This window comes from Equus asinus, chromosome 29 (assembly GCF_041296235.1).
Source record: "Equus asinus isolate D_3611 breed Donkey chromosome 29, EquAss-T2T_v2, whole genome shotgun sequence".
In the NCBI taxonomy this organism is placed as follows: Eukaryota; Metazoa; Chordata; class Mammalia; order Perissodactyla; family Equidae; genus Equus; species Equus asinus.
The window spans coordinates 39,962,519-39,985,028 of NC_091818.1; the positions used below are offsets into that span (position 1 = coordinate 39,962,519).

The following is a 22,510-nucleotide window of genomic DNA, read 5'->3' on the forward strand; positions in this document are numbered from 1 at the left end:
ATTACCTGTTTCTAACGCTTCAAATTATAGCCATGGGTAGAAGGATAGATCCTTAAACCAAGGTACTGAGCAAGAGGAATGTCGCCTGAGTACCTGGGGTAATGAAGCCGGGAGACAGCAGGAGGCTGCTGAGAAAGCTTGTGCCGGCAGTTCTAATAGATCGTTTCTAATTAGGAACTGGAGACAATCTACGGGGAAATCTCCATCCTTTCACTTCCTCCCCACCCTAACCTTAAAAGCATTTTCTAACGAGAGATAATCGACAAGTTTGGGTGGAGACACTCAGCAACCAGGGCTGGAATCCGGATTCACTCACCTGCTGGCTGTGTGACCTTCGGCTAGCTGCTTACCCCCTCGAGCCTCAGGTTTCCTCTCTGTAGAATGGACCTAACTATACCTGCCTCATGGGCTCGGTGAGGAGAGTGAGTAATATAAGCTATGTAAAGAGATGGAGAAAGAATGCCCGCTTGGCTGGTAATAAAGACTGGATTGATGGAGATGGCTGAAGGGTTCAGGCAAATAGGTTGGTTGTTGTTCACAGGGTCATAGGCGATGCTGGACAATGGTCAGCCTCCCAGGACTGAGGCGGATGGCGCCACCCTGCATATGGCATGGCACAGGAGAGTGGAGAAACAAGCTCCCTGAAAGTTGGCAGATTCCCCCAAAAGAGAGGAGGGGGCTCAGCTGGGCAGGCACAGTTTCCTTTTGTAAAACTCACCCAGCAGATAAATCACTCCCCTTTCCATGGGGAGCAGGAAAGAATTTCTGAATGAGGTGGTACCTAAGTGAGGTCCTTGAAAGATGAGGAAGATGAAGGATGGCTCTCGTGCAGGCGTGGACGTGCACAGAGCATTCCAAACAGAAGGAATGGTCTGAAGAGCCATCGGGATGGAGAGTCGGGGTGTATCCAGCAGACAGAGAAGGCGAGGTGGGCTGGGGCTCCTGCGAAGACCCGTCTGTGTTGGGAGGGCAAGTTGAAGCCGACACGTGGAGGCTTGTAAATAGGTTCAGAAGTCACAACTTCATCAGCAGGGACGAGGATGCCGTTCCTGAGTGTTCGTGTAATTTGATCAGAGCTCTGCTTCAGTGGATTGTTTATTCATGCCCCACATTAAATTAGTGTCAGAATATTAATAATGTCATCCCAGCTGCTTTGTTTTCTATATTTCAGTATTTCTTTAATTTCTATTTTTTTTTTTTTTTTTGGTGAGGCAAGGAGATGTGTTATATGAGCCAGCTCGGGCTGCATAACAGAAGACCATAGAATGAGAGGCTTAAACAGATGGTTATTTCTCGCAGTTCTGGAGACTGAAAGCACAAGAGGAAGGGGCCGTCAGGTTTGGTTTCTGATGAGGCCTCTCTTCCTCACGTGTAGATGGCGCCTTCCCACTGTGTCCTCACATGGAAAAGAGAGGGAGCTTGTGTGTCTCTTCTTCTTTGTCTTTTTTTGAGGAACATTAGCCCAGAGCTAACATCCGCTGCCAATCCTCCTCTTTTTGCTGAGGAAGATTGGCCTTGAGCTAACATCTGTGCCCATCTTCCTCTATTTTTGTATGTGGGATGCCTGCCACAGCGTGGCTTGATGAGCAGTGTGAAGGTCCATGTCCGGGATCCGAACCAGTGAACCCCAGGCCGCCAAAGCAGATCATGGGAACTTAACCACTAGACCACCTGGCCGGCCCCTCTTCCTTTTCATATAAGGACACCATCCTATCAGATTAGGGCCCCACCCTCATGACCTCATCTAACCTTCATCAGCTCCCTAAAGGCCCCATCTCCAAATACAGTCACTTGAGGGCTTAGGGCTTGACATACAGTTCTGGGCGGGTACATTCACACCATAATGGGTGGGCGTGTCGTTCATGTTTGCAGGTTGGAGGGTGGAACTGGCTTTGTCAACACGTCTCCCTCCCTCACTAGTTCAAACAGCCGGTCGAATGTTAGGCTCAAGTTTCTTTTGTCATTGCAGCACCCACGGAGGGGTTATTTTTAAATATTATCTTCAGTTCACCTTTATTCTTTCATTTCACTTTTGAGACTGTGTTTGTGGGCGAGAGGCTAATATTTAATCTGACTCTTTTTATTACGATACTTTGTAGCAGTTTTAGCAACAGGATAAAACATTTCCCGATTATGTGAAGTTCGCTAGTTACCATCTTTCTTCTGTGCACATTGTAAGGCCAGTTACTTTTTATTACAGGTCATTTTCTACGGTGGTAGGTCATTTTATACAGCAGTCACTTTTATCTGAGAAACACTCTTATGCCGTAAAGAAATGTAAAAGCTCTAAGGGTAGCTTCATTTGCCAAAATTTGCCCAAACTGATGTTTAATTTACCAAACTGAGCCAATGCACTTGGAAACCACCGAATGCTTTTTTCCCTCATTCTCAAGTTTACGGTTGATTCATTTGTGTTGTCTCTTCTGCATGTCAGAGGTTTTGATGGAGCGATGACTCGTTATTTTATTTCTGGGACACTCTCCCTCTGTCACGGAGACATCTCCAACTAAATTATAGCAATACAAGTGCTGTCTAGATTTTTTTTAAATAAAGAAGTAGGCTCGTTCTTACTTCCTTGGCTGCAGAGGAAGAGAATTCTTGATATTTTTCAGCTGATGAGACTGCATGGCACTCCTGTTGCTTTCTATGACTGTGGACTTCTTCCCCATCAGGTTTTGTTGTGTGGTGGCCATCCTTGACATCACTGTGCAAGTGTTTGGCAGGTTTCAATTGTGGCGGGGGAGTCGGTCGAGGTAAATAGATGAGTCAGTGCCCAGGGAGTCAAGAGACCAGACTTCTTGGTTCAGTGCTTAAAAGTGTGTGACCTTATGCACACCGCTGAGCAATGATCCTCAACCATCTACCTGCTAAAGACAGATGAGATCACGCTTACGGTGAAAACACCGAGCTCCTAAGAGTGAGGATGCTTTTTAAATTTAAGGTACATATTATGATATTGAAAAAGCTGGAATTGCAAAAGCAGAGAAGCCTGGATGGACATACTCATAGTTTATCATGATAAGTGCCACCACCGAGATGACTCTGTTAGACCGTAATAATGCTGTCGGAGAGATCTATGTGGGCTTCGCTGGGCGTCTGGTGGCAGAGCACAGAGGAAGGTCACATAACTCAGCCCAGATGGGCTCCTAAAAGACTGTTTCTACTCTCTTCCTGCCCCTTTTTGGTACACGCTAATAAAGTCAAGGAAGTCCGTTAGGAATTGTATCAGAGTTGCAATCATAATAATAATGACTAACATTTTTTGAGAGTTTACATGTGCAGCCCCATTCTAAGCACCTCGTGTATTTGCCCATTTCATCCTCGTAGCCCTTTGAGATGAGGACTGGCTTTATCACCATTTTCCAAAAGAGAAAACAGCCTTGGAGAGGTTAAATGACTCCTACCGCAGAGCTCGTAATGGCCTCCATTCTCCGCCTGGGCCAGTCGCTTTGTATTGACTTCCTCTGTAACTGTCTGCTGCCTAAGGGGACCATAGCAAACCCTTGCAGGTAAAAGAAATGCATGAAGATGAAGAGATTATGTAAAATCTTGCTTTTGAAAATTAAGTTCCTTAGCCAAAAGGCATTGAACCTCCCTACATATCAGACAGAGAGATCCGCCCTGGAGGAGCCTAGATGATGAAGACACGGTCCCTGCTCTCAGAGCCCGCAGTCTGTTTGGGGAAGGCAAACATGAACCAATAAATCTAATAAGGCGATATAGGAAAATCTGGCCATGTGAGGACCAGCCCTTGGTCTCGTCGCCACCCCACGAAGCAGACTGAAATCTCCAAACGCATGTGGTAACCGAGCAAACCCTTGATCACAGCCAGCGTCCAGTCAGTAAGGCACCACGTGCACTCACTCTCGAGGGGTTTGCTAGAGATACTGCAGGTGAAACCAGAGAGACTTCCGGAGTCTGAGTCACTCCCCTCGTCTGAGTCTATGGGGTAGCTCAAGGATTAAGTAGGAGAAACGCTGGTGGGGCTCTACCATGTCCCCCCAAATCTGGGGTCTGAGAGCTGGAGACAGAGACAGTGAATGGCAGTGACAGGATCTGCTTCACTCAGACTTTTGAAATGGCAGAGCTGAGGCAAATATATATGACAAGTGCTGTCTCCCGATGTACCCAGGGAGCCGTGGGGACCTGGAGGGCCGAGTGAATCCCACCTAGATTGCTGGAGGGAGGGTGATGGAGGCAGAGGGAAGAAAGGATTCAAACAGGAGGCAGAGACTAGCAGGAACTTGAAAGATGAGGAAGTAGGGGTGGGGGGCAGGATGGAGTGAAACAGGAGGATGGAGTGAAACAGGAGGGCATTCCAGGGAGAGGGACGGTGTACCTAAAAGCCTTGAGCTATGAAACAGCGTGATGAGTTGGAGAAGTGGCAGTGGTTCTGCACCATCCTGAGAAAGCTCCTTGGGGCTGCAGCATGGAGATCTGACTGGGAATGAGAGGTGACCAGGACTGGAGAGAGAGACAGGGTAAGCTGCTGTGATGCCTCAAACAAGAGACGATGCAGAATCGAGCTAAGGCAACAGTGAAGGAGGTGGCGGGGAAGGAGGAAAGCAAGTTGTTGTGGGGCGCGACATCTAAGCAGAGTGCTAAGCTCAGAGTCATGGCACCAGTCACGGAGCTGGTGAAATGAAAGAAGACAGGACAGTGAGCCATTGGGACCCGGCAGGTTGAGGGTCCTGGGAGCTGGCAAGGGGAGAATTGAATGTGTGATTTTATTACTCAGACAGAGGTCTGTAGAGGAACCTGGCCCCTGCGCTGTCAGGAGCAGCCTGGCCAGTCCATCATCTACACAGTGTTGTAAAGGGTGAGACCGTTGTGAATGGCAAGTCAAGAGGAGAGTTATGAGGTTTATGCTGCACGGGCAGGCTGGGGGAGGGCAGTCCTGATAGATGCTATTCCAGTGCATGTATTTTTGTACACAAGCAATTCTCCTTTTTATTTTAGCACCAGGGAAATCCCCCTTCTCCCTTAGCTTCAGCTCTGAGCACAAAAGGCCCGCCCACAAAATCTTTCATGTTAATTTCTTCCTCTTGTGTCATTGTACATCTTTTTGGCTCTTGAGATCTACATATGTGTGTATGTGTATACACGCACATGTATAGTGTGTGTGTGTGTTCAAAAGGATTGTGGAGATTTATACTCCAAACAGCATTTTATAAAAGTGTATGATTCATATTGTCCTTGCCAGGGTTACGTAAGCACATTGCAAAAAAATTTGCTAATTGCACAGGTAAAAGATTATTATTTTTTATTTTATATTTTGACTCTTTTTAATATTACAGTTTGAGTTGAATATTAATGGATCCTCAAAGCAAATGCATCATCCAATTCTAATGTTATTTTTTTCTCAGCTATTTGAAGCAAAATGCAAAGTTTCCAAAGAGTTTAAGTACTACAGAGTAAAAGCTGTATTTTTTTTAAGACTCTGACCGTTTCCCTTTAGTAAATTGAGGCTACTCTTGATTGCTTTAAGATTTTAATTTATTATTTTATTATATGAATTCCCAGTTTCCTAATGTATATTCTTTGTATTTTATCTATATACCCTCTGGATTTATAATCCATGCCTCAAGTGCCAAAGCATATTTGTTTTATTTTGGTTTTTAAATTAGCATACGGTAAAATTGGCTTTTACTCTTGCTGTATAATTCTGGGAATTTGTTTAGATTTCTGTGACCTCTACCACCATCAGTTTATAGAACGGTTTGATCTTCCCCCAAAACTTCTGCATGCTTTCCCCGTGTGGACGTACTCTGTTCCCTACCCAAACCACCAGTAACCACTGACTTTTTTCTCCATATAGTTTTGTCTTTTCAAGAATGTCACATAAATGCAGTTACATAGTATCTTGTTTTATTTTGCGTTTCTTGAATTGCTCACAAGGCTGAACATTTTTCCATATAGCTAGTTCCAACTATGTTGTTTGAATTTGTATAGTTTGTGTGATTGTCACTTGTTTACTTGCCTCGTGGGTAGTGACTATTTTTTTTTACAAATTTGTGTACACATTACATGAGAATGATGCTAACTTGTTGTCTGTTACATTTACCGTAGATATTTTCCCTGTTAGATCTTTGCCTTTATGTTTCATTATTTTCTGTAAATGTATCAGACCTTACAAATAGTAATACCATCTGATCTAGTAATATTGTAGTGCTCTGGTAATCTAGGCTGATGCCATATTCCTAAATTTTAAAAAATATTGTAGAAAGGTGCTTAGCACAGCATTATTTCTATTATGGAAAAATTGGAAACAGTCTAAATGTCTAACTGTTAGACATTAGTAAAGCAGATCCTGGTGCTGTCCCTCCATAGAATATCATGCAAGAATTAAAAAGGTGCTTTCAAAGATGACATCGTAACTTGGACAGTTTTTATGGTAAAAATGTTACATTAAAAAGTCAAACATAATCCCATACACGCAGTACGAGCACAGCATGTAAAAGAGAAACACAAAACCTGTTAATTAAAAAAGACTAGAGAAAATACATCAAAATAGTAACAGTGATTTGCTTTTATTGGTGGAATTATGAGGTACTTTTTTACCAATTTTGTGTGTTTTCTTCATTTCATAAGGATCACCTATTACCGCTACAGGAGGGGAAAAACCTGAGTAGCTCAGGAATAAAATGTTACCTTTTGCCTTAAAAACGTCCCCCTGAGGGGGCTGGCCCCGTGGCCGAGTGGTTAAGTTCGCGCGCTCCGCTGCAGGCGGCCCAGTGTTTCGTTGGTTCGAATCCTGGGCGCGGACATGGCACTGCTCTTCAGACCACGCTGAGGCAGCGTCCCACATGCCACAACTAGAAGAACCCACAACGAAGAATACACAACTATGTACCAGGGGGCTTTGGGGAGAAAAAGGAAAAAATAAAATCTTAAAAAAAAAAAAAAAAAGTCCCCCTGAGTTTGAGGCTTTATTGAATGATGTGTGAGGTTATAGGGCACAAATGCCAGTTCTGTCTTCTGGATGTCAAATGTCAGATCCTGTCGCTTGGACTAGACCTTTAGAAAAAGAGACAGTGGCTCAGCCTCAAACACGCACAGACACTGGGTAAACTGTCAGAATGCTCAATAAGGCAAGAGAATCTGGGGAAATGGCAAGAGAATCTGGATGAATCTGCTGATGAAATAGGAAGTCTGTTGATGTCTAAGTAAGACCTTCAGGAGGAAAGAGGCTCTCCCTGGAACCTCTTCCATACTGTCCTAGAAACCCTGGGGACCCGAGAGGTTTCCATCTATTCCCCGGACAGATTTCCCCAGGTGACTGTTGAGCTGCTGTTGCCTAATTCTGAGCGCAGCCTGGAAATAGCAGAGTGACACATCAGTCATTAAAGTTCAGAGTGGTTGTAACGCAGGCTGTATGAGCCACGGGTCCCTCCAGGCTCAGGTCAGAATGAATTGCTTTTACCCTTTACTTACATTGAGGAAATCTTCAAAAAGTCCTCACGTGATAAATACTCTCGTAAATGAGGATAGTTCTTGGTGGTTTTTCCTGATAGTGGAGAAATGTGGATTTGCCTGAAAGACCTATGGTGGCCCAGGAAAAGGGGAGTCTCAAAGAAGTTTCTCTGGAGAACTCTCTGTGATCAGCCAGGCGCCTGCCCAGAACTCTAAGCTCAGAGGGTGAAGGGGCCCCCTAAAGACAGATCTGGAAGTCACCTAGCTGCCAATTGAGCAGTGTGACATGTACCGAATGTTTCAGAGACTAAGAACATCCGACAAAGCATGATTATTCCATAACCATCTCCTTTTGTTAAACCTGCTAAACTCTGCAGGAAATAGGGACTTTCTCAATACCCGTGAAATTCGCAGCAGTTGTCAAGAGCCCTAATTTGTCTCTCTCTAGGTTCAGAACATACCCAAAGACCACCGGCCTTCCAGAGGATCATTGATGGCTCTGCCAGATTCGGGATTAGGGACCCAGGATTTCCACCTCTGTCATTGATCCTCACGTCTGGGTTCCTATTCTTCTGAGGAGTTTTCTTCCTTTATACAAAGGTAGAAAAGACAGGTAATGCTTTGTTCTTGTTATCTATGGCTTATTTAAGAAAGTTTGGGAAAATTCACGAGAAGAAAGCCTTCAAGAAGACAGAAGAAGCAAGGAGGTGACTTTTCCACTAAATACCAAATGATAGTTCCAGATTAATGGGACCTTGTGGAAAAGTATGTTAAAAAAAAAAAAAGATGTTTAGTTGGGGCAAGTGGCCAAATGAGGACAAGGAAGGAATGGCAGATGAAGCATCAGACTCGCCTCCTGGAATCTGTAGCTAACATTGTGATGATTTTCACCTATGTCTCCGAGAAAGCGTAATTATTAATTATTTGGCTTTTCTGAAGTAATTTGTTTATCCTTACACAATAATGCACTATTTTATGTTGGCCAATGATTTAGGGTTTTTAAAGTGGTTCCTAATGTTCAAAAGCTTATTTTTTATATAAGTATGTGTGTACACACACACACACACACATACACATATATATGACTGTCAAGAAAGCAGACTTTCTTGAAAATGTCTAAAGTAAATAGAGATCAGCTGCTAAATGCCCAGAGCTGATTCCGTCACACACATAAATAGCCCGTGTAAGAATTTAGTGGTGTCATATTTAATTGGTGTGACTAGAATAGACTCACTCTTTATAAACTCATTTTCTTATTACAGTATGTTGTTTCCTGGGTCCCTACTTGAATAATAGAAGAGAGAAAATGTTGGTAAATTTCCACCTTTCTCTGCAACTATTAAACATAACTCCATTAAATTAAGGGTGGCATTATCCTTCTAAGTCAGGAGGTTGAGTGATGGAGACTTCCAGAACGCCTCTTTCTCTGGCATGGCCGTCTGTGGGTTTGGGGTGAGCCCAATAACGTGCTTTGCAGCAGAGGAAGGAGAAGCGTTTGTTCAAATGGATAGTTGAACCATTTGAGGCTCTGGCTGCCGGTGATAAAGCACTGGTGAAGTGGGCATGGGACACTAAAAATAACGTATTTGATAGCCCCCAAATAATATTTGCCTTTTGTCACTTTGCAAGGAGCAACCATGTCACCATTTCTTCGAATTGGCTTGTCCAACTTTGACTGCGGGTCCTGCCAGCCGTGTCAGGGAGAGGCCGTTAACCCTTACTGCGCTGTGCTTGTCAAAGAATATGTTGAATCAGGTAAACGTGAGGGGGTTTTGGGGGTGGGAGAGGAGGAGGAGGACTCTGCTATGAACCATGAAGCAAGGCCTTCCAGGATCTTTCTACAGTTCGGGAAGCTGACGCCCAGGGAAGCCAAGAACCTCCTGAGTCATGTGGGCTTAGTGACAGCTCTGAACAGACCCCGGGCTCCTCGTGTTCTGTTTCACGGTACCATTCTCCCACATAAACAAGGGGAACAGAGGAAAGGAAAGGTTGAGGACATTGAGTGAGGAGTTAATGGGAAAAGAAATCTACTAGGGAGCCAAAGTAGATCCTGGGACAATATTGTGAATCCTGGTTGTTTTCAGTGATTATGGATACATTAAGTCTGCATAACCTTAGAATTAACTCAAAAGGCAGTTTACTGCTTCTTTGGCTAATGTTACAGAGAATATATAATTAGCCATGAGAATCCAAATTTCAGAAAACTTATTTCTGTGTTTATGAAGACCCTGCAAGGGTGAAAGAGTAGTCATGTTTTGTCAAATTTAAGTATTTATAAGCGGTCCACGGTGAGGGGCAAAGTGTGACAGTCTCCCAAGAGTCCTTTTGTGAGTTTAGATCATTCAGTTAAAATCACCCTCTTCTGTCGGGAATCAGTGCCTAGTCCCTTCAGCTGGCTTCCATTCTCCTTGATGGCTGCCTCTGTACTTTAAGATGATTATGGACTTTCTAAAGGAAGGATAGGAGGAATTTGCACCCCCCAGGGTTTCCCAGCCTCAGTAGCTTCCTCTGTATCCCTACACACACTTGTTTTTTCGGGCTCTTACCACTTTGGCCCGGGTTCGTGTCCCAGTCAGTGAACCACACCACCCGTCTGTGAGTTGTCACACTGCGGTGGCTGCATGTTGCTGGGACACTGGAAGCTCTGCCACGGATATTTCAGATACCAGCAGGGTCTCCCATGATGGACAGGTTTCAGTGGAGCTTCCGGACTAGACAGACTAGGAAGGAGGACCTGGCCACCCACTTCCGGAAGAAGTGGCCGTGAAAACCCTATGAACAGCAGCAGAGCGTTATCTGACAGAGCGCCAGAAGGTGAGAGGATGGCGGAAAAAAAACGGACAGGCTTCTGTTCTGCTGGCCACAGGGTCGCTAGGAGTCAGAATCAACTCAGCAGCGCTAACAACAGAATGATAAGTGCTGTGAAGGAAAACAAGGCAAGAGAAGGATTGGGGACAGAGAGAAAGAGAGAGATGTGCGTTATCTTATATAGGTAGTTCTAAAGGCCCCTTGGGGGGGTGACATTTACAGATGCAAGGGGACCTGATTGAGAAGTTGCAGACCTCCAGATAGATGTTTCCAGCTCAGAATCCTGGAGTTCCAGATCCTACTCTGTTGGCTTTTCCCTCCCTTGAAAGACTTGTGCTTTGTGGTTGACTTCATCCTTGCAGCCACTGCAAGTGCATCAAAGCTGAGGAGACCGTCTGCATCATCTTGATTTCCCTTCTGCCCAGATTTCTCTCCTGTTTAGTCAAAAGTGAGAATGGCACTTGCTCCCAATCTAAAACCTTTCAAATGTCACAGCAATCTTTGAAGTGTAAAATGTCTTGAGTTTTCCAAGCCGCTTTTGACTTCATGGGTCTCCTGGATCCAGTCCTCTTTACAACCATGGTTCTCACTGACATTTGCCTCCTGAGAGGCATTTTTAAATTTCTTCTTCTTTTTTTGGCCTTGCCTTTGAACTTGGTCTAATCAGCCATGTCGATCTTGTCAGAAAAGAAGACTTTGTTTTTCCAAAAGATTAGCCTGTGGAGTTCGGAGATTTTTGTTTTTGATTTTGTTTGAGTCTTGTTCTCAAAAGAAATCACTCTGAACGTTGTAATTCAAGCGTTACTTCTATAGAATTTAAACGTGTTTCAATCGTAGGGGTGCGAGTCTGCATTTTCCAAGGTGAGTCAACAGAACAGGGACAAACAGGACACAATCTGTCAGTCAGGGAGCCTTTGAAAACGGTAAAGTTCACTGTCGTTAGAGAGGATCTGACTTCTGGTCCTCTTTTTAGGTGATTACAAATTTAGTGAATGAAAGTATAAAATTGCTGTGGGAATTTCTGTCTTTTGGAGGCGTGGAGAACGGTTGAAAGGAATTATGAGTAGGAGAGGTTTCAAGTCTATGGAAGTAAAATGTTACTATGTTCATTAATATTGCCATTATTTTTTTTAAATGTCTAATCTCCAGTGAAATTTCTTTTAAACAAGCCATAAAAATCTTCTCCATCTATTTCCCCCTTAACATTGTCAGACTTTATACCTCTAATAGCCAGGTTTCCCTAAAATTTGAAGTTTCAGCTTTTTGAAATCCTTGTATACCTCCCAAATAATAATTTAGCAAATGCTAAGTGCCTGTTCTCTGGCAGCTTTGTGCCCTGGAGAGCAAGGGCCCTCAGGAGTCAGAACTGCTTGGTTTTCCTGCTTTAAACAGATATTTCCCCTTCGCTTTCTCAACATCTCTCAATTGCTAAATCTGCTACTTAGGGTGGTATTATCACAAGAAACAAACACTCCAATACAGCTGCAGTTTACTGCTTCTGAGATGATTCAAGAATAAATACTACGGAAAATCCAATATGGATGAAAGATAAGAGAAGCGCTAAATCGCACTAGTAAACTCTTTCCCCATCCCCTGCTGTTTCTGGGAGGTTTCCCTTAAACTTCATCAGCCTGACCATGGGTCTTGTTATCATTTCCAGGACTCCCCCCTGCCTGCTTGTCCTCACTTGCAGGTCTATAGCCTGCTTTGTTGACTCAGTGGATTAAGGTGGTGGATTAAGACCACCGCCTCTCTGAGTTACTTCTTAGTTTTTGCTCAGGGTGCATGTAAAATATATCCTCATTTAAAAATTAGAGAAAGAAATAATGGTCATTATGTTTTAAAGGTTTGCATCTTAGTATATTTATGTCCAATGGAAAACTTTTAAAATGTCTTTTTAAAGGAGCACTCACTATGAGCCTTAAATTATGCCACTGTGTCTTTCAGGTGCACACCAGTAGTTTTGTATTGGCTATTTTTTACCAGATGCCAGTGAAATTAGTCATGTGTCCACCCTTCCTGGATTAGCAAAGGAGGATCCCAAAAGGCATAGAAGTGCAAATCATGTAAAGAATGGGATCGGGGTCACTCTACCCTACTAAATACACCAGGCTTAGCCCCTGAGTGCTTTTCATTTGCTCAGGTGTTCACACTCAAAGTGTGTCGACTAAGTGTTGAATAGGAAAAGAACACTGCTAGTCCAAGATGTTCTCAGATTTTTGTTGCCTAAATCATCCAGATTGACTCTTAAATTTCAATATGTGACCTTGCATGTAGACCATGAAACTGCCTCATTGTGTCCTATATTGTCTCTAATTGTTTTATGTGGTATTTTTGTCTTCCCAACAGAATTAGTATAGCCTACAGAGCAGAGGGAATGGGCGCCACTGTTCTTGAGTTGAATTATTTCTCAGAGCTGGCGAAAGGAGTAACGAGAACTATCTTTCTATTCCTAGAGAATGGGCAAACGTATGTCCAGAAGAAGCCAACCATGTACCCGCCCTGGGACAGCACTTTTGACGCCCACATCAACAAGGGGAGAGTAATGCAGATCATCGTGAAGGGCAAAAATGTCGATCTAATATCTGAAACGACTGTCGAACTCTACTCGCTGGCCGAGAGATGCAGGAAGAACAATGGGAAGACAGAAATATGGGTAAGTATCCTAGCGGTGAGCTTACATACAGTGTATGTGCCATCAAGAGATGAGTACCATATTAGTAGAAGACTACCTCAAACTTTCAGTGTCATCCTAAAATTATGGTACACTAACCTTGAGTCAACAGACTCCCTACCACTTACTCATTCGTGACTTGATAATGACAATGATTATTCATTATGGACAATAGAATGTATTGACATATTGAAATGTCTTTGATTCCTGTGTAAAGTGAAGCTCTCTTAGGGTATGAAGAACTGTTATTGATTTATAACTGTCAAAGTATGCTCAGAAATATCACAAATTTCCCCTAACTTGGGAACTTAACTGTTGTCTATTCATCAAGACATCACATAGACATCTTGATAAAGATAGCTTTTTAAGATAGACACAGTAAAGATAGATAAATGAAAGGATAGAGCAAAGATCCATTTAATGTTTGGCCTTTTCTCTCCATACTTTGCCAACCCCTATAAACTTTTTAGCCATAATGTATTCACTTAGCTTACTTTGTACTAAAAAACACATCATACACAATCCATGTTACCACACCAAGTTTTTTGGAAAACTTAGCTTATAACCATTTTGGTAGCAAATGTTTAGAAATCTTAAAGGGAAGAGTAAAATACTAAAGGGAACGTTAGTAACATGTTAGAAGGAAAAGAAACGTTAAAGGGAAGAAAGCATAAAAATTTCTAATGAATGTTTCTGGGGCCCACAAGATGAAAAAATATATACCAGTAAAACCTGTTTTTAAATGATCTGAAACCCAGAAAATGTTTGCAAATGTTTATAGCCTTTATGCAAAAGGAGAGAGTCTTTTCTTTCTGCTTCTTATTTCCTATAACTCAGATTTTTAAGAACTCCACCCAAAAGATTTTCAAGTCACAGTTTGAAAACGCGAATGCTATAAGCCTCCAACCTAGAGTTTTGTGTTTTAGACTTCCAAAAAATACAGTACTTTTTGGGAAAGTGTATATTTGCATGAATCTTTGATCGTGGAAACAGAACTCCTTTTGGGGAGATGCTTAGGGAAGTAGGACGAGGTTAACTGACTGAAGAGTGTCACAGGGGTGCCCCTTCGTGTGGAAGAGTTTACACAAACCAGGGAAGCGAGCCGGGGAAGCAGAGGCTGGGCCTGACCATGGGAGCACATGGCTGGGCTAGGAGAAAGAAGAGATTAACGAGAGAATCTCCCCCAGTTTTTCCCTCATTCCCATTTATGCTTTCTGCCTCTAATTTCTTAAAAAAAGGAGAATAGTCACCAAATCTCTAATTTTAAAAATAGCATTCTAGCTGATGTCCTTCTCCATCAATGAGAGGGTACCTAAGTTGTCAGTCCTTCTGCTAGGTTTTGCTGATAAACAGGTCGCTTTTCTATTCCTAGCTCTTAAAGTTGCATTTCACTTCTTGCCTTTGCTTTTTCTGACTTTATTCTTATCAGACTTTTTAGTTTCTTGCATTCCAGCATTATTTAGACGTAAGTGCTTGATGGCCTTCAGATCTTCATGTAACCAGCAGCCGTTTAACATTTTCCAGCTTTTTTTTTTTTCAAGGTCCTTTCTTAGTTTACTTTTACTTATAGTGTGTAAGGGCCTACTGGTTGCTTGGGACTTATATTTTCCCTTGCTTCTATTGAAATCTGCTTTCTTAATATTAATTTCTCTGTTTAAAAATTGTTCTTTTCTGAAATTTGCCTTTCACCTCCCAGGTTCTGTCCAGTTTCTAAACACCACACTAAGACTCACCCTCTGCTTTCCCCAGGTTTTAACAGTTTGTGTGGTTATCTCTTATTCACTCTCAAAAATGTGACAGAGGGGCCAGACCCATGGCCCAGTGGTTAAGTTTGGCATGCTGCGCTTCGGCAGCCTGGGTTCGGTTCCCAGGCACAGACCTACACCACTCATTGGCCACCATGCTGTGGCGGTGACCCACATACAAAATAGAGGAAGACTGGCACAGATGTTAGCTTAGGGTGAATCCTCCTCAAGTAAAAAGAGGAAGATTGGCAACAGATGTTAGCTCAGGGCCAATCTTCATTGGCAAAAAAAAAAAAAAAAGGCAGAATATGACTTTCTATTGATATAGTTTTTCTAGCAGCTAACTGGTTTAATTTCCTCCACCACCACTAAGTCCTGAATATTGATAACTTTGTGGTCACCCTTTTGGTCACAATTTTCCCCACTTTATGGGGGAATAAGCCCCTTCTCTCTTGCTCTTCTAATTCCATTTTCGCCTCCATTTTTAGTACTTATTCCACAGACCAGAGAACAATGGTGTACATGCTTGATGTCGAAAGCCCTTCTCTTCATTAATCTATTTAAGCTGGCATGAGAATTTATAGTTAGCCAAGCAGGACTAGCTTATTTTATCATAAAATTCTTGTAGTAGTGAAACTGTGACGTAAGTATTGCTGTTATGTCAATTTTTCAAAGCTCTTTGAAGGCTTAGTGACTTATACAAGGTCACACAGCCAGTAAATTATTTAGCCACGATTCAAATTCAACCCTGGGTTCAACCAGACACGTCTTCCCATTTCGCAGTCATTCTAGTTAACCCATGGATATAGTAATCAATAATGACCTTCAGTCACCTTCTGATTCTTTTCAGCATGTTAACAACATAGTTTTATGGTTTAGTAGATTAGCGATAGCTCTCAGGTTGTCTCAGATTTGCCATTTTTCCCCTTATGTCTCATCACAGAATATCCTACATCATCCCTTAAAATGTCACTTTCTTCTGGTCCCTTCACATCGTGATACTGACATATTTTTTTATCTGTTCTCGGATCAATCTAGTTAAAATTCCCCTTAGTAGATTACCCAGCACTTTCCAAACAGCCTCTCCTTGTGAAAGAAAAACGCTGCTCTCATTTCATACCTGATTAACCCAGGGCCGTGTGGGTGGGCACCCCTAGAGCGGGGTTTATCTTTCCTCCCAAAAGACCCCAAGTTCCCAGTGTGAGCCGGTCGAGTGTCTGTGATTGTTTCATCGTGATTAAGATCTAAATCTACCCTGTTACAACTCTTCAGATAAGGAGCAGCGTGGGGCAAGAAAATCAGATGAAATCTGTCTAGAATTTTGTTTCTTCTTGACGGAAGCTTTGATCTCTGAGTGAAATTAACGAGTCGCTGCGGTGTTTGAATAGAAGGGCCATCTTCGTGGATGCTGCGCTCTTCTGATGATAATCAGTATGCGTAGAGTGAAAGGGAGTCGTGTTTGGGTTCCGTGCTGGAAATCTCCTGCCATCACCAAACCCGCCAGTGATGATGTCATTAAACTCAGCTCCTATTTCACATTCTGACTGATATTTCTTTCCTTCTCTCGACCAGTTAGAGCTGAAGCCTCAAGGCCGAATGCTAATGAACGCAAGATACTTTCTGGAAATGAGTGGCAAGTGACATTTCTTCTTCCTCTTTGGGGCTGAGGAGGGCATACCCCTTCTCCTCGTGTGCAAGTGATTTCACTTTTGCAATAGCCTAGAAAAGAATTAGGAGAAAATGGAAGCACAAAGAATTTTCTTAAAACTCCCAGTGGTGCTCAAATATTAGTTGAAAATACACTATTGTGGCCAGATAAACACAGAAATATGAAACATGTAGCATGAGTTTCTAAATTGTGTGAACTCATATGCCCAGTGCTTTTCAGTTTGGGAATTTACTGTAAATACAAAAGGCTCTGTTTTGTGTGTTGCTGTGTGTACACCCACTATCTATGCATAAATGACAGGATATAAAAAGCTATCACACCAGCAGTGGAATACAAAATAAATAAGAAACCAATAAATATTTTCCATAACGCCACTGGCAAAATACTAATGCTTCAAGTTAGTCACCTCAAATCCTTTTAGGAACAAGGAAGGAAAAAATGCATTGCTAAAGAGTTTCGGTTCCATGTCATATACAGACATTGGTCACAGAAGGTACATCGCTGAGCAGTTTGCTCGGTGCCTGTGACAGCCTGTCAGTTCCTTCTGTTGCATTTATATTCTGTTGTCAAAGTGCTGTTTAAACGAGTCACATGCTGCTACTCATAAAATCCTAAAGCTCGGAATGGATATGTGGACTGCCTGACAATAAACTGCCATTTTTTCCTAAGTTAGTTTTACTACCAAGAAGCAAGTTTTAATTAGAGATTTATGGTGTTTTCTGGGACTTTGCTTAACATATACAATTCCTTTGGGTCCGGCTTCAAATAAATACACTGGAAAAGCCTATTATGAAATAATAGGCAACTTGAACACTCACCAGATATTTGATGGTATTGAGGCATTGTTATTAATTTTTTAGGTGTTATGATAGTATTGTGGTTATGTTTTTTTTAAGAAGAGTCCTTATCTTGGAGATGCATACTGAAATATTTATAGATAATATGATACCATGAATTTGCTTCCAAAAAACCCATTAGCATGGGGTGGAGGGAGTGCATGGGGTATATTGAAAGAGAGTGGCTATGGATTGGTAATTGTTGAAGCTGGATGATTGGTACTGGGAAATTGATTATGATATTTGCTCAACTTTTGTATATATTTGAAATTTTCCATAATACAGCTTTTTTTTTTAAAGAAAAAGAATTCCTAAGGAGGGAAAAATACAATCTGAACTTTTCTTCTTTTTTCTCGTTGAAGCTGAAGATATATAGTACATGTCATTGTACTATTTTTCAGTCAGTCAAAATCATATAGCGGGATTGTAGGACAGCTGAATAACTGGGTTTGCATAGAAAGTGAAAGTACTGGCCTAAATGATAATACCAATAGTGCTTAATTCCTCAAATAAGAGAAAGTCTCTCTTCCCATTAGTTCAAAACACGGCCCAATGCAAATTCAAGAAAGTCCTCCATGCATCAGAATGCAAATGTTTTTGGTAAATGGTTTAAAGATCACTGCTTTGGAAAACCACTTCATGGACATTCATCCTATTACCATGGAACTTAAATTTTGTCTTAGAATGAGAGAGCAAATCCAGGTGGAGCAAAAACAATGATATTTTCACAAACAATAATTACACAAGCCTGGGAATTTGTTTTTAGGAATAAAACTTTGTAGTATTTAAAATATTTATATCTAGACCCAAATCAAGATTCTACCTCAATTTTTACATATCAAAAAACCCTAATATATTTAACAAGCAATATTATGGAGCAATCCAACTAGAAAATTCCTTATTGATGACAAGAAGTATAGGATAAGGATATCATTCAATTTTAAGAATGTTTATTATTGCATATAAGAAATAGTTTTCTGAAGGATTCAGAAAACCAAAATATGAGTTCTTACACTCAAGGAACTTAAACCCCTATTGGAGAGGTGGTACAGATTAAACAGTTAGAGGAAAATTAAATCCTAAACCACCTAAATACTGATTAACGAAGAGATCAGTATGGGTTGCCTTCATTCCAGAAAATTCCATTCTGTGGACATTGAAGGATAGGAAGAGTTGAGATTTGCAAAGAAGAGGGATAACCTTCTAGGAGGAAAAAAAGTAGTCTTGAGCAAAAATATGAGTGGACAGAGGACTGTGAGAAGACCTCTCTAGGTAGATCAGGGGCCTCTGCTAAAATCAGAATGAAGAATCAAAGACAGATGCTGGAGGGCTTAGAAGCCCGACAAGAGGAGTGTGTAGGCTTGGCAAAGTCATCAACAGGGAGTCACTGTTGTGTTCTTGAGCAGGACGTGATGTGATGAAAACCATGTTTGAGGGAAGTTGCTTAGAATGGAATGTGGAACAGATGTGGGAAGGAAAATTGACTGGATATGGGAGAACCCATAAAATTTCAGTTACGCAATGGAGAGGTGATGAGAATCTGGTCTAGGGGTATGGTTATGGGAAGGGAATAAAAGAAAGAGTCCAAAAGAAAAGAAAGTAAGGCAAGATTTCATGACAGTTTGGGGGAACGGGTGGGCGCATTATCAGTACATAGATGAGGTGCTTCATAATTCTTTATAAATCGAAGTTGAATAAACAGAAAAAAATGATATCTCTTAAAATAGCTAGGCTGGGAAAATTATAATAGGAGTGGTAGAAATGGGAGACATGGAAAGAGAAGGCAAATGAGTAGGGAATCCGGAATTCAATCATGGAAAACATTTAAGATAATATCATGTTCCCTGAACCCCACTTTAGTGGGAGCCTCCATTCTTCTCTGCTCCACTCTGCTCTGCGGGGAAGTAAATGACTCATTGCTCTTCACACGCAAATCACTCCATTCTTTCTCTTTTAAAATCCCATTCCTTGATTTCTGTGCTGGAATCACTTTTTCTCTTCTTCTTCTGCTCTCTTACTGTCACTCTTGGTGGCTTCAGTGTTCACTATCACTGTCTGATACCCCCACTTCATATTTTCACACCTTCCTATATCTTTCTTTAGCCCTTCAGTAACCTCCAATCCCCCCACAGGTCATCACTCAGAATTCTCTGCCATCAAGCACTCAGAGTCGGACCTTTCTCTCTCAGAGCTCATCTTCCTTCCCTGTCAATTCTCCCTCTCACCCAATAAGTACTAGACTTTACCCTAATCTAGTTTCTTTCACATCCATTTATTAGCCCACTGCTGGCATTAACTACCTCCCTGCCTGGACCCATGATAAGCACTTGCCATGCTCTGCTCTCATGAGCACCCTCTTCTGCCACAGATGTTCTGACCTTCAAACCTTGCATTCTCCTCTCTCCTCCAAGGCTCTGCTAGAAAAACTCATCCAGCTGAGTCTGTTACAAACTGATGCTGCTAGATAATGTTCCTATGTTTCAGACTCACGTGGTTGACCTCTTAATAGACCTCTCCAACTAGATTTTCTATGAGTACTGAAATTCAGCTTGTCCAAAATTACACTTACCATTTTCACCAGCATCCTAATTCCTTTTGTATTCACTGTCTTAATTATAACTCTATGCATCCCAAAACCTGGGAGTAATTTTTATAGCCTCCTTTTCCTTCACCTCCCACATCAATCCATCAGTTATTTCTGCCCATGTTGTCTACTCAATATTTTTCAATTTTATCCTCTGTTTATGTCATCATTACCTCTTCTTGAATCCCAGTCGTTCTCCTATGCGGCTGCCAGAATGAACTATGTAAAGCCCCATTGTGAACATGTCATGCCTCTCTTCCTCCCTTTGCTCCCTTTGCTCCTGTCGCTTTGCCTCCAGCCTTTCAGTGTTTGCAAATTATCTACAGGAAAACGTACAGACTGGTCTGATACCTGCCCATCTTCTCGATGTGACCACTGATATTTTCTGCTTCATACTCCACATTCTAGCAATACTGCATCCTGAGATACCCTCTCTCTGCCCCCTTGCTCATTCTCTTCCTTCTAAAGAGAACACCTCTTGCTTTTCCCCACCATACCTTCTCCCACATATTGGTAGAGGTTACTTATCTTTCAGAACCTAGCTCAGAAATCATCTCTGCTAGTACCTTCCTTGCCCAACTTTCCTCTGTTTCTCACCTCTACCTGCCTATACCTGCCTTAGCTGGTGTAGTTTCCTGAATTCCATGGTCCCATACCATCCTGTGAATACTTCTGTTCTGACATTTACTACCTTAATTGTCTTTCCTTCTGGACTCTAACTTCCTTGCAGGAAAGCAATGGTTGAAGCACATCTTATTTGTCTCTTTAACTCCAGCACCAGGTTGCATGGTAGGTCCGTAGGAGGTACTCAATGAATGGTTGTTGGACTGTTCACTCGGACTCACCCTGGCATTTAGAAATTCCTTGTATTTTCTTTTAATTCCCATACAGTAGTTATTCCAAACATTCCCAGACTCCTCTGTTTCTGAGGGTATCTTATTCTTCTCTCACTCTTGGAGGTTGGCCTTGTCCCACCTATAACTGGGAGAGGCTCCATCTTCATCTCTGCACTTTAGAATGCAGCTGCTTCTTCCTGCATTCTCTTCCCGCTCTTCTGCCTCAGAGAGAGTCCCTCTCTTTCTTGGGCTCTGGGCTCTCATCCTTTGAAGCTCTGCACCACCAATCATGCTTCCTCTCTGGCATCCTCAGCCTTCAACTTTTCCTTCTCTCTTAGGTTTCCACCTCATTGCCAAGGCATAGCGAACTAAGCCATCTTCTCCAATCTTAAGAAAGTTTGTTTTTTTTAACTTTTTACCTCCATGAGTTTTTCTTTCCTCTCCTTCCCTAACACATTTCTTGAAAAAGTGGCTTATATTTATTTGACCCTGTTTCTTCACTACTCCATCAATTCTTAAACCCTGAGAGTCTGCCTTATAGTTCGACCAATGGCTTTCTCCAACGGTATGAGTCCTCAAAACAAATTTCTGTTTCCTAGCCTTCAGTTCTCTTGACATCTGTGGGTCAGTCAGTGTCGAGAACCCCATGCTTTCTTGGCTTGTCCAATGTGATACTGTTCAAGTTTTCCTCTTATTTTTTCAGCTGCCTCTTCATAGTCTCTTTTGTAATTCCTTTTCCTAGCTCCTAAAAAATATGGGTGTGCATATCTCCAAGTCCACTCAACACCATCATATACTATTCTTTGTATGAAAGCCACGTCTCCCTGACTTGACTGGTAGCCACTCAAAATTGGGGGTGACATCTCATATTTCTTTAGAACTTTCAGCATAACAATTTGTTATTAATGCCCAAGAAACATTTGTGATTTGATTGACTACAAATACGTGACAGATTAACCTAAATAAATAGATCAGGCACCATTACTGTAAAAGAAATAACCAAACATATAAAGACCAATGAGCTTATTCAGGCCAATACATAAACAGAAGAGCAAATTACTTCAGAAATAAACATAGTAAATACTGGAAGAATTCAAAGAATTCTGAGTTTTTACACATGTGTTTTCTTGTAATGATTGAAATGGTTAGAGGATAAAGGAAGTCGTAGGAAGGAGCAAGGGAATAAATTCAGTTCTAGCACTTTCTGACATCTTAAAAAATTTACCGTATTGTAGTCTTATGCACAGACTATTTTCTATATGTATATTTTTATATTTTATATTTATACTTTAATTTATTTTTGTTATATAAATATATACATATTCATATCTGTATAGTCTGTCCTATTAAATGCATAATAGTCTGTGCATTTGACAATATATAATTTTTAATATAATTATATACATATAATTTTTTACAGTAATACAGCTGGGGTTTCCAGAATAATTCACTTCCATCTCCTGAATTTAAAAGTAATTTTATGCTTTATTAACTTCATTTCATTTCATCTGGACGAAAATAGAAATGAGTCAAATCTTACTGACAAACGACCCACTACACCAGTCACAAGTTGTAAATAGATCTCCACATTTGTACCAGGAGGAAGGCGATTGCCTCAGTGACCCTAACTGTAACCCCTCATTCACCAAGCCTAGTTTATTTCCAGCCCAGTTCCAAATAAAAAGACCTATATTATCTAACCTTAAAGTGTCAGGCAAAGCATTATGCCCCATCTGTGGAACTCTTTAGATGGTTATTGGGATTGCTCTTTATCTGGAAGCCTGTGGACCACTGTAGAGAGGACTTGAGCCTTAAAATGAGTCCTGGGACTTGGCTGGACTCCCAGGGAGAGGTCTCCATTTCCACGGCCCCACCTTTGTCTACCCAATTCATTGCCAGCCTGGCCACTATTTGGGATACAGAAAATAAGATACCTTAGCAGGGG

The 22,510-nt window shown here is 41.7% G+C and overlaps 1 protein-coding gene across 2 annotated transcripts in view; it reads left to right on the forward strand.

The window, feature by feature from the left end:
- PRKCQ (protein kinase C theta) overlaps positions 1 to 22,510 on the forward strand; it is a 119,868-nt gene that overhangs the window by 33,693 nt on the left and 63,665 nt on the right. For both annotated transcript variants that reach the window (XM_014841323.3, XM_070500874.1), the window contains exons 2-5: positions 7,862 to 8,026; positions 9,043 to 9,168; positions 12,678 to 12,877; positions 16,213 to 16,273. In XM_014841323.3, coding sequence (XP_014696809.1) covers positions 9,051 to 9,168; positions 12,678 to 12,877; positions 16,213 to 16,273 — 379 coding nt within the window. In that variant the 5' untranslated portion in view covers positions 7,862 to 8,026; positions 9,043 to 9,050. The remainder of the gene's footprint in view (positions 1 to 7,861; positions 8,027 to 9,042; positions 9,169 to 12,677; positions 12,878 to 16,212; positions 16,274 to 22,510) is intronic.